Source organism: Nannobrachium achirus (genome assembly GCF_963921795.1).
Source record: "Nannobrachium achirus genome assembly, chromosome: 11".
Classification (NCBI taxonomy): Eukaryota; Metazoa; Chordata; class Actinopteri; order Myctophiformes; family Myctophidae; genus Nannobrachium; species Nannobrachium achirus.
The window spans coordinates 13,174,279-13,188,620 of record NC_137820.1 but is presented as its reverse complement, the minus strand read 5'-3'; the positions used below and the strand labels follow the sequence as shown (position 1 = coordinate 13,188,620).

The window sequence follows — 14,342 nt, the reverse complement described above, 5'->3', positions numbered from 1 at the left end:
TTTATTGGGTAGGCCCTAAAATGATGTCCTTGAGCACAGGGAATTGTTTGGGTTAAAACTGATTCTGGTACTGTAGTTCCGGCCAAAGTGTAGTCAGTCTGACATGGGCACATGTGACCCATGGGGGCTAGTAATGTTACTGTAAATAGTAATAAAGAAATTGCGGGCTTATTGTCTAAAAATACATATGTGATAGCTGAGTGCTGAGTGTCCACACCTAGGACTCCGGAGGCCCCAGAGGCCGCAGGTACGATTCCCCGCTCCAGCTACCACTGCTCCCCTTCCCCCTTGCGCTCCTTGTGGGCATCACTGGGTTGAGTTCAGCTGGGTTAAAGCTGATAAAAAAAGAAGCTGGGTTGGGCTGCGATATCTGAATTTCCCCCGTGGGATAATATATGTAACTATTATTATTATTATTACATATTTAGCCACTTGTACGCATGCCCCAACCCACTGAAATCAAAATCGCTAAAAGTATAGACAGCAGTAAAAGAAAACATTTTAACAGCCTTTTTCAATCTAAAATATGAACCCCTAAGTTGTCCTTTAAATGAATAGCTAACTGGTTTATAATCTTGCCTTTACTTGGCCAATCCAAATATGCTAGGTTTAAATCACCAGCTAGAAACTATTCAACAAAATGTCAAATTTTAATTTGAAATGTCTGTTTTTATTAATTCAAGTTAGATTAGTAGTCATATGGTTACATGGCCCAGCAATAAAATGGGGCCCATTCTGGACCATACACAAACAACAATACTTGTGGGATACCTCAACGAGCAGGATTACTCAATTAGGACGGTGACCATGAAATAATCTAAAAGTAGAATTTGCAGTGAGATCATTGGTTGGTACGGCTGCATTACACAAAGAACCAGGCAGTGTAATATTGAAAGATGACAAAATAATTAAGCTTTGTTCAAAGTTATCTGGTGGTCTAATCCTACATCTTGATACAGTCGAGGGCTCGCTTTCCCACACGTTTTATGGGATCCATTGTTTGCAATAGGCCAACTTCTTGAAAGAAAATAACTCCCAAACATTGAACTCAGTGACATTACATGGTCAACAGAGGACGTACCCAAGTGTAAACAACTCTCACCTTCAACAATGAGCTTATGAAGTGGGGTCAGTCTATCATACAGTAAAACAAAATGAGCAGATTAAATATGTGATATAAAATAAATACATTATAAATAGTGCTAACACTGTTTGCAAAGACCAGGGGGGGGAAATGAATTTGGAAATAACCTGAACTTGATATATTCTCAATTTGAATATTCAATAGTTTCAGAGGCAGAAACATGCAAGATGAGAATCATTACATTAAAATGATAAATGAGCTGCACTTGTTATTTATAGCAGTGGTTCTCAAAGTAGATTCCAGGGACTCTGGTTTCCTTTAGGGACGTCTAAATCGACCCATACAAGTCTGTAACTCTGACAGTTTACAAATGGAACCAAATGAACCCCATTTGGTTCCATTCGTACACTGTCAGAGTTAAGTGGAGTCCTTGAAATGTGAAAGTTTGAGAAACAGTGATTTATAGCATTCTGTGTCAAATATTTGTGACCTTTTTTTACTTGGAGAGAAATCAGTTGAGTTGAAACTTGAAAGTGAAATGACTCCGGTGGTTTATTTTCCTCCCAGGTCATTGCTTATGGAGAGCCAGTTCTGCTACAGCATAGCTGTAGAGAGATGTTGGGCGAGTTGTGAATCCAACATGACCAAATGAACAAACAGAGCTGTTAAATAATACCACATAAATACATTAACACAAAATGTAATAAAAACAAAATGTATAGCGCGTGCACATATGCGCACAAACACACACACACAAAAAAAACGTTTCCTTCAAAAGTCACAGTCCTTTGTGATGATCCAAAACAAAGTGCAGAATGGCAACAAAAAAAAAAGTCCTTCAGTTGACAGTGGAGGTTCAGAGAGGGAAACACTTAATTATTTGTTTAAATGCTCTTGCCAATGCAGGTTTGATGTAAACAGTTAAATATGCTGTAGTGCCTGCCTACTGTCTGAAATGGGGCTGGACAGGTACTGTATATCAGAGTTGACTAATCGCTTTCTACCAAATTGTATATATATCTTTTCGATTGCACTTGTTCAACTTCCTCCATGGATTAAAAAAAACAGGACTGGTGGATTAGAAGTACAGAATACACAATTCTTCACCGTTCCCCCTGTTGCTTTTTTTTTTACTTTAAAATCCAGCAAAGGCAGTGAAGCAAGCACACGCTTGCAGAAAGCGTGCAGCACGGTACAGCGGTCAAGATGTTGGGGATGTATGTGGTACTTGAGGGTGCTTGGCCCTTCAGGCAGACCAGGGGTCAACTTTCTTTCTTCCCATAATATGGGAACATTAATGTCTCTTCTGTCACTTCAACCCTCCATTCCAAAGTCGTCTGTGAACTTCTTGACCTTAAACAAGTCCTCACTGTTGACCGTGGGGCGAGTGGTAGACAGAGAGCGCAGCATGTCAGACTGGAAAACACAGAGAAACAGTCATTACGTGACCGTCTATTCGCAAATTATTTGAGATAATCACAATTATTTTTGCATACAGTAATTGACAATCATTTGCATGTTGAGAAACATATTTTATATATAATACCGTATATATATATAATATATATATAAAATATAATATAATATATATTATATATTAAAAAAAACAGATCTACAAGCTTACAACACGTCACAAATAAACGCACTGTAAGCTTGTATATCTGCAATTTCCGCTGTTTTAAAATGTTTTATTTTAGTAGTATAAAATTATTAAATATCTGTAATTAATTTTTTTATGTCATATCTGCCCTGTGCAACTTTTTATAACGGAAATGATTTATTTATTCATGACAGCCCTAAAGAAACACACAGCAAATGTACAATAATATGAAGGTTAATGGGAAAGGAAAATTGGACCGCAGAAACCAAATACTGGTATAAAAAACATACTGGGTCTGTATGCAAACCTTGGTTCCAATAAAGTAACCGCTCCTCACTGGCCAGTATGCAATTACCATTAAGCCCTATTACTTGCCCCAGGGAGGGAGGGACTGGTGGAGAAGAGTGTCATTTTATGTTTGGTTGCTCTCAGGTGTTGTGTGCTGAAAAATAGCAGATATATGTGAGCTTGTAGATTGGCTATTTTCAGCACACAACCCAGTGTAAAATCAGTCATTACGATGCCATCAAGGCCTGCCAAAATACATTTCATTTGACTAAATCAACTGTAGATTTAGTCGACTACAATGAGACTAATACTTTTCAGGTGACTAAATTATGACTAAAACCAAGTTACATTCTATTCAAAAGACTATGACTAAAACTAAATCAGAATTTGCTGTCAAAAACAACACTGGTGACAGACAACAGCTGCTTCATTGTAGTGTGTTTTGTGGTGGTCATCAGAGTTGTACTCTTAAGTGTGACAGTGTGTGTCACTCACCATGCACACGATGGGTTCCAGTAACTTGTCACTAGGCACCTCCATCCAGGTCATCTCTATGGCAGCAGGATCACCAGGGGAGCACGGGGTCAGGAGGTCATCCACCATTATCTGGTTGTTACTACGAGATGGACCGCATACCTACAGGTATAGGACACACAAACATTTGTACAAAATCGTATCCAATCTCTAGTATTTAAGCAATATTACACGAGAGGGTGTGCATTAACACGGTTATCTGGCACGACAACCTTACCGTAGGAACGAGCCGACAGGCGAGTTCCGTAGGCAGGGCTGAAGTGCCAGATAACCGCGATAATGCAGACCCTCGAGTGTAATATTGCGATAATACAACTGTTGCCCTTAAAAAAAAACACGACAACTTCATTTCATTGTAAGTAAGATATTCGATAGGAATTTGTCATTTTTAATGCCACATTTAGCTACTATGTCCCTGAACGTCACATGAAAACCGCTAGCCTAGCCGCCCAGCATAGTGTGGGGACTGGGGAGAGAGGAGCGCTTGCTGTCTTTCGTGACCAACGCAGCCGATTTCTTTACTTGATGAGAGACAGTGCAGTAGTGCTTGTTATATGCACGGCTGGAGAGCCTGTTTTCCATTGAGAGCCCGACTACCAGTTGTATAATTTATGTTTTACGCCATTTTGTTTTCACTTCAACATGTCATAGAACAAAAACGGAACAATGAATATACAGTGGTTGTTCAAATAATCAATACTGACACATTCACATTCACCTATTAAAACTATCCAATTTAGTTTACAGCGATAATCCATACTAATTAAAAACAAATGACAAAGTCATAGACATGGTGGGATCTAACCTGGGCCACAGGCACCTAGGATGGTAATCCAGCCCTTGCAGCGTCGCTGGTTCGAGTCCCGATCCTGACGACCTTTGCTGCGTGTCACCCCAGGAGAGTGTTTTTGCAGGTATTTCAGTCCGAGTGTATCAAAAAAGCAACTGGGTTAAGGCAGCGGAAGCTTGTGATTGGCTGCGCGAGGTGACGAAAGTCTGGGGGATGGAGATACACCTAAACCTAACCTTAACCTCAGTAAAACTAACGTTGGTGAATGCTAACCTGGTGAAATGCTAACCTGCCGACACGGGTGAATGCTAACCTGGTAAATGTTAAAGTGGTCGGACCAACAGTGCTTAACCCAGTTGCTTCTTTGATACAGGACTGAAAAACCTGCAAAAAGCACTCTCTTGTGTCACCCCCCCCCATCTTTCTACCCGTTTCCTGTCAGACTGTACACCTATCAATAAAGGCTGAAAAAGCCCCCAAAATATAAAAAAAAAAAAAAAGACATGGTGGGATCCGAGATCCCAGAAGTGATATGCTTTATTTATACTCCGCTGTGCACCGGCCCCACATTCCCACTTGCGGAGCGGAAGTGTCTCTGTGATGCTTTACTCCCTGCAAAACAAACACACCTTTTTGAAGTGCGTGGCCGACTGGACCTTCCTGACGGGCTGCATGAGGGCGTCTCGGACGATGATACTGATGTCGGCTCCAGAGTAGCCTTGTGTCTTGTGTGCCAGCTGCCGCAGGTCCGACTCGCTCAGGCTGTGTGGTGTGTTGCCAAGGTGCAAGCGGAACATCTGGGCCCGGGCCGGCTCCTCCGGCAGAGGGATGTAGATGCGCTTTTCAAACCTGAGTCAGAACACAAAATTATTGAATGCTTTAAAGGGATATTCCACTTTCAACAGGGAGCAGTGGTAGGGCTTCTCTCCACATACAAACCCATTGTAACTTCAAACTTCATTTTAACCATGATAGATTCATTAAAAACACCCATTATTTTTTCTGGTGACTCATTTTACCTTCGTAATACGTGAGCAGGTCGTGTTTTTTCGATAACTTTTTTCATTTATTTTTAATAATTATTTGGAAAAATGGAAAAAATGTAATACAAAAAAAATAATTATTAAAAATAAATGAAAAATGTTATCGGAAAAACACGGCCTGCTCACATATTAGGAGGGTAGTATGAGTCACCAGAAAAGATAATGTGTGTTTTTAATGAATCTATCATGGTTAAAATGAAGTTTGAAGTTACAATGGGTGTGTGTGGGGAGAGGCCCTGGGCCTGGAGGGCCAGGTAACATTTACATCAAATATCTAAATATTCAATCAAGCTAATTAAAAACTGTTCAGGGTGTTCATAAAAGCCTGATTAGATGATAAAATTACCAAAAGTTTTTTTGAAAGTGAAATACCCCTTTAATTTGTCAAGCTAAAGATGAATATTTTCCTACCGTATTTTCCGGACTATAAGGCACACTTAAAAGCCCTTAATTTTCTCAAAAAACTACAATGCGCCTTATAGTCCAGTGCACCTTATATATGGATCATTCATTGACATTGACATTCCCTTTAGCACAGCTCCATCTGTTGGATGCATAACGCAACGGTAGCGTCTATTATGTGCGCCTTATAGTCCGGTGCGCCTTATATATGAAAACAGTTCGAAAATAGACCATTCATTGACAGTGTGCCTTATAGTCCAGTGCGCCTTATAGTCTGGAAAATACGGTATTTATTTTGCCTATATTTTTGCCAAGAGAAAGAAAAGAAATCGGTAAGGTTTACAAAAGATCATTGTGAACCTAATATCATGATTCGATTCGTATGAAGGGACTGACTCGTTACATGCTTACTGTATACACACATGAAACTGACACACATTCAAACACGGTTTACAGTGTCGTACCGACCTTCTGCGGATGGCAGCGTCTAGGACCCAGGGGATGTTGGTGGCTCCCAGGACCAGGATTCCATCGTTGTTAGTTCCCACACCTGACGGATCAGAGCAGGAGTCAATAGGACGACGTTTGCTAGTGTCATACTACAGCAAAGACCTGAATTAATGACACATTAAGTGCATGTATCAAAGTATACAGGGTTCCCACACATTTTTACCAATTCATTTCCAAAACATTTCCAGAATATTTAACCCAATTTCCAGGACTATATAACAATAATTCAGCTCAATAACAGGTCGCTTACTCCTATGCGCAATGCCCAAAGACAGGTAGTGTATGCCAGTGGTTCTCAACCTTTTCAGGCCGTGACCCCCGGAATAATCATATTTTAACTGGGGACCCGGCTAGGGTTGGAGGCGGTAACCGCCGTACCGCCGTACCGCGGTATACCGAGGTCTACCGCGGTGTCATTGTGCTTACCGCGGTAAAAAGACAAAAAAAAAGGTCTATTTTTTATTGGAAAACAAGCGAGTTATAAAACGGGGGAGAAGCGAGGACCGCATGCGCTCCATGCCGCTCTGCTCTGGGCCGTGTACCACACGTTGGAAGCCACATACGTCACTCAGACACAGACCTGCACACGCGTGATTCCTAAACCCACCAGGCTTGAGTTAAGACCCGCCTCGTGGAAACGCGAGGTCTTCCAGGAGTGAGGCGGGTCTTAACTCAATCCTGGTAGGTTTAGGAATCACGCCCTGCACACAGTGCACAGAGCAGGGTACGGAGCACAACTCTATGACGGAGCAGCAGCATACACTTTCTCTGTAATCCACTCGACACAAGGATGTTAATACATACCTTGTGTTGTGGCATATCTTTTTTTATTCATACGGATTACTGGCGGAGCGCGGGCCGCGTGGAGTACCGAAAATGAAACTATTTTACTTTCTCACCGCGTCGCACGTTGTGCCCCGTACGGCGCGTCGGCGATTTTATAACCTTTTCTGTCAAGTCTTGTAACTAAAACCTGTATATAGCAGCACTCAATCACTGCGATTTGAGAGTTGAGACGTGACGTGAGTTTACAGAATCACTGTACACGATCTGACTACCCTTCCTCTTCTGGTTTGTTCACACAGCTGTTTGTGTCTGAAAAGCCCAAGTAGCTAGCCTACGTTACTATGGTAACCCGACAGTGCAGATCTAAAAGCTCAGAACGCGTCGCGGATGCGATGTGTTGTGAGCTTGTAGATCTGCTCCTTTGAAAGCCAGACCCGCTGTGCTGTACAGAGAAGTATAACTCGGGCAGTCAGGCTGTGTCTCCTCTCCACTGTGGAGAGGCGACTTTTGGGAAGATGATTGCAATATTTTGGCTTATCGCCGAACCTTAATTAATAGATACGGGGGTGCGGTAATTACCGCAGTACCGGCGGTAAATGGGAAGACGGTAATCGCGGTAACAAAATGTCCATACCGCCCCAGGCCTAGACCCGGCACCCTGACGAGCACTAAAAGTTGAGGAATTTTGTATAACACTGTTCTATTGTGAAAATAGCAGATCTACATGCTCACAACGCCTCGCGTTGCGAGGCGTTGTGAGCATGTAGATCGGCTATTTTCACAATTTCTGCCTCTAATATTTGACAATTTGGCCCATGCTTAATTTGTCATTTCAGAGGTATTAAAAAAATCAATAACCAAAGACAATGCATAGCTATTTTTTTCCAGGACCTTCCAGGACCGTACTGGAAAAATATTTGTCTAATTTCAAAATATTTCCAGGAATTTCATGACCGTGGGAACCCTGAGTGTACACACTGTACAGTATCTCACCCTGCATCTGTACCAGGAACTCGGTTTTGATTCTGCGGGCGGCCTCGCTCTCATTCTCGTTCCTGGAGCCGCACAGCGAATCCACCTCGTCTATGAAGATGATGGAAGGTTTGTGTTGGCGAGCCAGATCAAACAGGTTCTTAACCAGCCTGAAAGACGGGAGAGAGGAATTGAAGGATGGGTGGATAGAGCAAAAGAGGAAGGTCACGGAAATATCTGCCCAGGGCAGAGAGCTTTTGGGAATGAATGGGGGTGGTGACTGTCTGGACAATTAATATGTTTAATACCAATAGGCCTGGGCCGTGGTCCCGCGGTCCTGGCACCTAGGCACATAAATAGCCTGACAGTGCATCGTCGGTTCGACTGCGTTCCCGACGATCTTTACATCATGTCTCTCCCCATCTCTTTCCTGTCCATCTCCACTTTACTCTAAAAAAGGCAGAAAAGCCTAACCCCCCCAAACATTTTTATGATTCAACTCCCAAAAGCAAGTCATTGTTAGAAATGCCCACAGTTTGGCTAATGTATGCCATACAACCTTTAACAGTTTAAGAAAGGCATGGGTAAGTGTATTTACTGCAGCATTTCTGCTACACAATTGTCCTTTCTTTTTATAAGTTCTTCCACTTTGAGTTAAATTATCACATTATTTACAGTGTAGGCTGGGTTGGTGATCAAGGAACAATACCCAATAGAGATTTCTATTTCTTGTAGGTAGTATGGAAAATGCAAAATGTAGGATTCCTACAATTGGGAACTGAGGTGTTCCTGTTTGTTTTTGAGGAAATTGGCTGAAAATGGGGAGAATCCCCAATAACAGCCAGTTGTAAGAAAGACACCCACTTCTCACTCTCCCCGAGCCATTTGGACATGAGGTCTGAAGAGGAAACGGAGAAGAAAGTAGAGTTGTTGGCCTCTGTGGCTACAGCCTTGGCCAAGTATGACTTCCCGGTCCCCGGAGGACCAAACAGCAAGATGCCTCTCCATGGAGTACGCTTGCCTGGGACAGACGTAGTAAAATAGTACATCATTACATAACTGGAATATTATTATGAACAGAACAAATGATGTCATGATAACATTGTGTGTCAATGTAGCCTTTTGCATCCGACGGGTGGAGTTTTTAGTCACTTGATAATGACAGAACAGCAAAATGGCCACCGTGTAAATATGGTCAACCCTACAGCATAGTACCTGTAAAGAGATGAGGAAATTTGATGGGCAGGATTACAGCTTCCTTGAGGGCTTCCTTGGCCCCCTCCAGTCCAGCGACATCATTCCATCTGACGTTGGGTTTCTCCATTACAATGGCACCTATACATAGAAAAACACAAATGCAAAGTGTTATAGAACGATATCATGCCATCTGACTTCAGATTAGGCATGACACCTGCATAGAAAATGGGGAGCGTTGTTGATCAACTTGGGCATGGGACAGGTGAAATAAAGAAGTGGACAAACCTGTAAAGCCTCTAACATAGTCCAGGGTGAAGAGCTATTCACTTCACCGCAGTGTAGTTTTCTAGCTATCACCTAAAAATACATAACAAAGCCTAGGTGATAGCTAGGAAACTACAACGCGGTGAAGTGAATAGCTCTTCACCCTGGACTATGTTAGAGGCTTTACCTACCTGTCATATATATTGTAGTCATATGTACAGTATGTATTCTATGATGGTAAACATTTTAACATGTACCTTACAGATTACTGTGCACACACTCACCCATAAGTTGCTCCTGCAGTTTCTTCCTCTCTGGGTTCTCACCCTCGCTGTCGCTGTCACTTCTAGATAGGATATAGGATGCACACATTAAGAAGAATGCCAAACATCTTCAACAGGTTAATGTCATCTCGGCTGTTTTGTCTTTTAAATTTTATTTATTTTTCTTGTATTGTGCAGTCTTGTGGAGTATATGTTTTGTTCTGCATTAAAAAATTCCCTCCAAAACATTTGAATAATAAGAGCAAAGCAGTAGAGTGAAAGCATACTTGTCATTGCCCTGTGCCTCTTTCACAGGTTTCTTGCCACCTTTTTCTTTGTTCTTCAGGTAGTCTTTTAGCTTCTCCGCTCTATCCAGGTACTGCATGCACTTCCCTCGTATGCTTTCCTTTGCTTTGTCACTATGGGCTTCATCTGAAGGAAAGAAAATACACACGATAAAACAAAGGAACCCAGAATGTTACAAAGAAAGGTCCTATCTGATGTAATTTGAGGTGATAAACTCACCACTATTGTGGTCCTGTGTATGCAATTTCTAAATATGTATTTACCTACAGTATTCTGTCCACCATGGCTTGCCAAGTTGGACATTTTAATTGAACATAAGCAGGATGTTGAGTGCTTCCTAAGACAACTTGGCTCACATGCTGGCGATAATGAGCACATGGTAGAGTGCTCGAAAACAACTTCGCTCACATGAAGGCGATAATGAGCACATGCAGGTGAAAATCCCAGAAAAGAACACGCAGGAAAACGCTTCACAAGAGTTTATTGACAAAGTTGCCCATAACATACAGTAACAGTGGACTTCTGTGAAACCAAAGGCTTTCATATAAGTGGATAATCCAAGAATTGCAACTTATAGGTTGTAGTACAACGCAAACACCCTATAGGCAAACATGATACTGTGGTATTCAACACTGCAGTACCCTAGGCCTAGGGTACTGCATTAGCTCTGGTCCATAGGGTTAGAAAGAGTTCTCCTTAACACTATGGTGTGGAGTAGCTAAAACTTCAGGTGAAATATTTTATTTCCTGGCCAAAAAGTGTATTTTTGACACGAGTTTGGGGGCTACGAATGTTCCCAGAACTTCCCACTAAGGTAAGTAGGCTTTTCGGAGCGTATCTTCTTCCCAGCTAAGTCCTGCCCCATGCAGGATCTCACTATGTCCATAGAAAACACCCTGGTGACTTCAGTTCCAACTGTAAAGAACCTTGGTGTGGTCCTGGACAGCCAGCTCTCATTCAAGGCACACATTGCATCAGTCACCTGATCCTGTAGGTTCAGGTTCACACTCTATAACATCCGAGAATCAGACCCTTCCTCACCCAGGAGTCAGCCCAGCTCCTCATCCAGACAATCAGTCATATCAAAACTTGACTACTGTAACTCTCTCCTCACTGGCCTCCTGGCATTGGGGCGGCCATAGCTGAATGGTTAGTGTCCATGCCTAGGACTCAGGAGGTCCCAGAGGGATAATATAGGTAATTATTATAATTATTATTATTATGTGCAGCATCTCCAATTGATCCAAAATGCCACAGCACGATTGGTCTTCAACAGCCGAAACTCTCATGTCTCCTCCCTTCTCCGCTCCCTCCACTGGCTCCCAGTTGCGGCCCGCACTGAATACAAAACACTGATCGTGGCCTTCAAAGCAGCCAAATGTATGGCACCTCCATATCTCCAAAGCCTGATCGATCACTACAACACCACCCATTCACTCAGATCAGCCAACACAGGGATGCTGACAGAACCCTCGCTAAAACCCCCAGGACAACGATCCACTGTTGCTAGACTCTTCGCCCTCCTGGCCCCCAAACTGTGGAATAAACTCCCTGTTGCACTTAGAACAATAGACTCACTCCCTAGCTTCCACCGTTTTTGATTGATTGATTGAAGAATTTATTAGAAGTTTGCAATAGAAAAAAGTACAGTTTCATGACAGTACAAATCACAAGTGGCCTGAAGACTCACCTCTTCAGACTCCACCTCGGCCCATAGCACATACCATAGCACTTGCCTACCCTCAATGACCATACATGTAATTTAGATAGCATTTTTTAAGTATTGCTTGGTTTTTATAACGTGTTTTACTGAATAGGGGCATGGTCTACCTACGTTTTTTCTTAGATTACTATTTCTATGCATTCGATGTATTCATGTATCTTGATGTATTGATATATTACCTTGTATTGATGTTGATGTATTGATGATGTATAACCTTTCTTATCGTAAGTCGCTCTGGATTAAGAGTGTCTGCCAAATGCCTAAATTGTAAATTGTAGGCTTTCAACATCTTAGAACCCTCTTTGTTTTGGTGAGTAGCGAAAGTGTAGTTTTTATTTTTTACTACAGACGAGAGGCTGAGCAGCCTGGGCTACCGTGGCTGTGAGCGCAAGGGCTCCTCGACGGTGACATAGCGTTAAGAAGAACTCCATACGCCAGGGTTCCCCAATTAGTTTTCCCCAAGGGCCGAATTATGTCCAGGGTACCAAGCCGAGGGCCACAGCATTGCAGGGGGCGACGGTGGCGTTCCCGCTACTCCAGTGACAGTTCAGATATCGTCGTTGTCGGGTGAAAATCTTTTATGTCCAAAACCGTTCGTTTTGCATTTATCATTTTAAAAATGATGTAAACTAGTGAAAACAGCCGATCTACAAGCAGTGCTTGTAGATCTGCTGTTTTCACTACTTTTGTGAGACGGCTTTGAATGATGAAGCAGGGCTTTGCTTTGCGAAAGAACATAAACATTTGGAGATACGAGGTTTCCACCTGACAACGACAATATACTAGTGTTGTTGCTGCACTTATACCACCATTATTACTGGGGTTGGTAGGGGCCTGACAGTAGCCCCCCGTGGGCCGCAAATGGTCTGCGGGCCGCCTATTGGGGAACCCTGCCATACGCTATGGACCAGACACCAGAGCTAGTGAATGAACATTGTACTCACATTTGATAGCATGCAGGAAGTACTCCACAGCATGCTGGTAAAGGCGCAAGGCCTCCTCATAGTTCTTTGCCTTGTCCTCCTCTGTGGCTTTGGTTACAAGATCAATCGCTTTCTGCAATAAAAGATACATAGGCGGAATAGATAATGTACGTGTAGGTGGAGTGGTGGACAGAAAGGAATGTGAGGGGGATGAAACAAGGTTCACATGAGAAGTTTCTCATGAGAGTTAAGAATTAAGAGTTAAGAATCAGCATACAGTATGACCTAATGATGTAACAAAACGATGCAGCAGTGGTTGGTTGTCTTATAGTTTAACGTTATTTAAATTGACTCAAAACATACAATAACATTTTCTTACATACCAGATTGATAGTGCAACCTTTTAAATCTATTGTAATCCCTTTTGTATTATTATTACACTATTATTATTTTTGCTGTTTTTAGTATTTCTTTATAACACACTGCGATATGTTTTATATTTTTGTTAATGTATTTTAAGGAAGATCCGTTTAAACAAACAAACAAACAGTAATGGGACATAAGTTATATTCCCCTAGAATGCCAATCCTCCTAATAAAGCACACAAGCATAGGTTTGACTAGTCAGCATTATACCATTAGCCTCTGATCAAGACTATCATAGATGTATTTTATCAAGTCGTCCTTTACTTTCGTATCATGGATTCATGGATATGCAAAATGTCAAAATCGATCAAATACATTTATGATAGTCTTGATCCGAGGCTAAGTCAGCATCAGCATCATCTGTGTGGGCACTGCCCTGCTAGCTCACAACAACTTGAGCAGCTGACTACGATACGATCACAAGCTACGCTAGCATAGAATGTGGCAATCGTTGGGTGCAACCGGGTGCAACCAGCCACGATATGCTACGTGAAATTGTAGATAATAAGGCCATGCAAACAATGTGTCCAGCTTCCAGTGTGATCAGAGGTGGAGTTTGTTCCATCAGGCAAAACAATTATGCCAACGCTGCTAGCTTTAAGCCGTATTGCTAGCTCGACACTTGCAGCCAACGTTAGCTAACCTTCAGCTGCTATAACCTACCTGTAATGTTGAACTTGTCATTTCATCTCACTCTTCTGCTATCTGCCCAGATGTCTTGGCTCTCTGGCCCAACCCACAGCTGTCTCACAGTCAGGAACTAGCCTGCTAACCGTGTTGTTGTATTCTCAAGGGGACAGACTTCACCTGACATGTCAGCTGAGAGAAGGCAGCTTTACATGGGCCTTAGCATCAACAACACTGCGTCTACTTCTGCCAACATCTCTGCTTTGCTCTTATTGGCAGTTCATGGCGCCCTCTAGCGGATACGTGGACGTCTTCCCCAAAAATCTCAAATCACCCCCAACTATGGTGAAATCATTCTCATGTCTAAACTTTTGTAAATTTATTACAAAACGTCTGTATTAAGCTTACCTATATTTTGTATCCCCCAATGACCGCTCATAAAAGTATTTTTTGGGGGTTTCTAACTTTCTATATAAAGCTTTTTTACTGAATAGGTGTTACCTGTTATTTTTGTCTAGATTGATATGTATATGCATACATTTGATGTATTGATGTTCATGTATTACCTTGCTTATTACAGTATATTGATGTATTGTACTGATGTA

General features: G+C 42.1%; 1 protein-coding gene across 1 annotated transcript; it reads right to left on the bottom strand.

Annotated features, from left to right (window-relative positions):
* Positions 1-1,522: 1,522 nt before the first annotated feature.
* Positions 1,523-13,908, bottom strand: vps4a (vacuolar protein sorting 4 homolog A). Its single transcript, XM_080736713.1, has 11 exons — positions 13,774-13,908; positions 12,707-12,818; positions 10,021-10,165; positions 9,755-9,816; positions 9,225-9,344; positions 8,874-9,030; positions 8,031-8,179; positions 6,210-6,291; positions 4,926-5,145; positions 3,468-3,608; positions 1,523-2,500 (listed from the first exon to the last, which is right to left on the bottom strand). Exons 1-11 carry the CDS (start codon positions 13,792-13,794, stop codon positions 2,399-2,401), a joined length of 1,311 nt encoding a protein of 436 aa, XP_080592839.1. The 5' UTR covers positions 13,795-13,908; the 3' UTR covers positions 1,523-2,398.
* Positions 13,909-14,342: the final 434 nt, after the last annotated feature.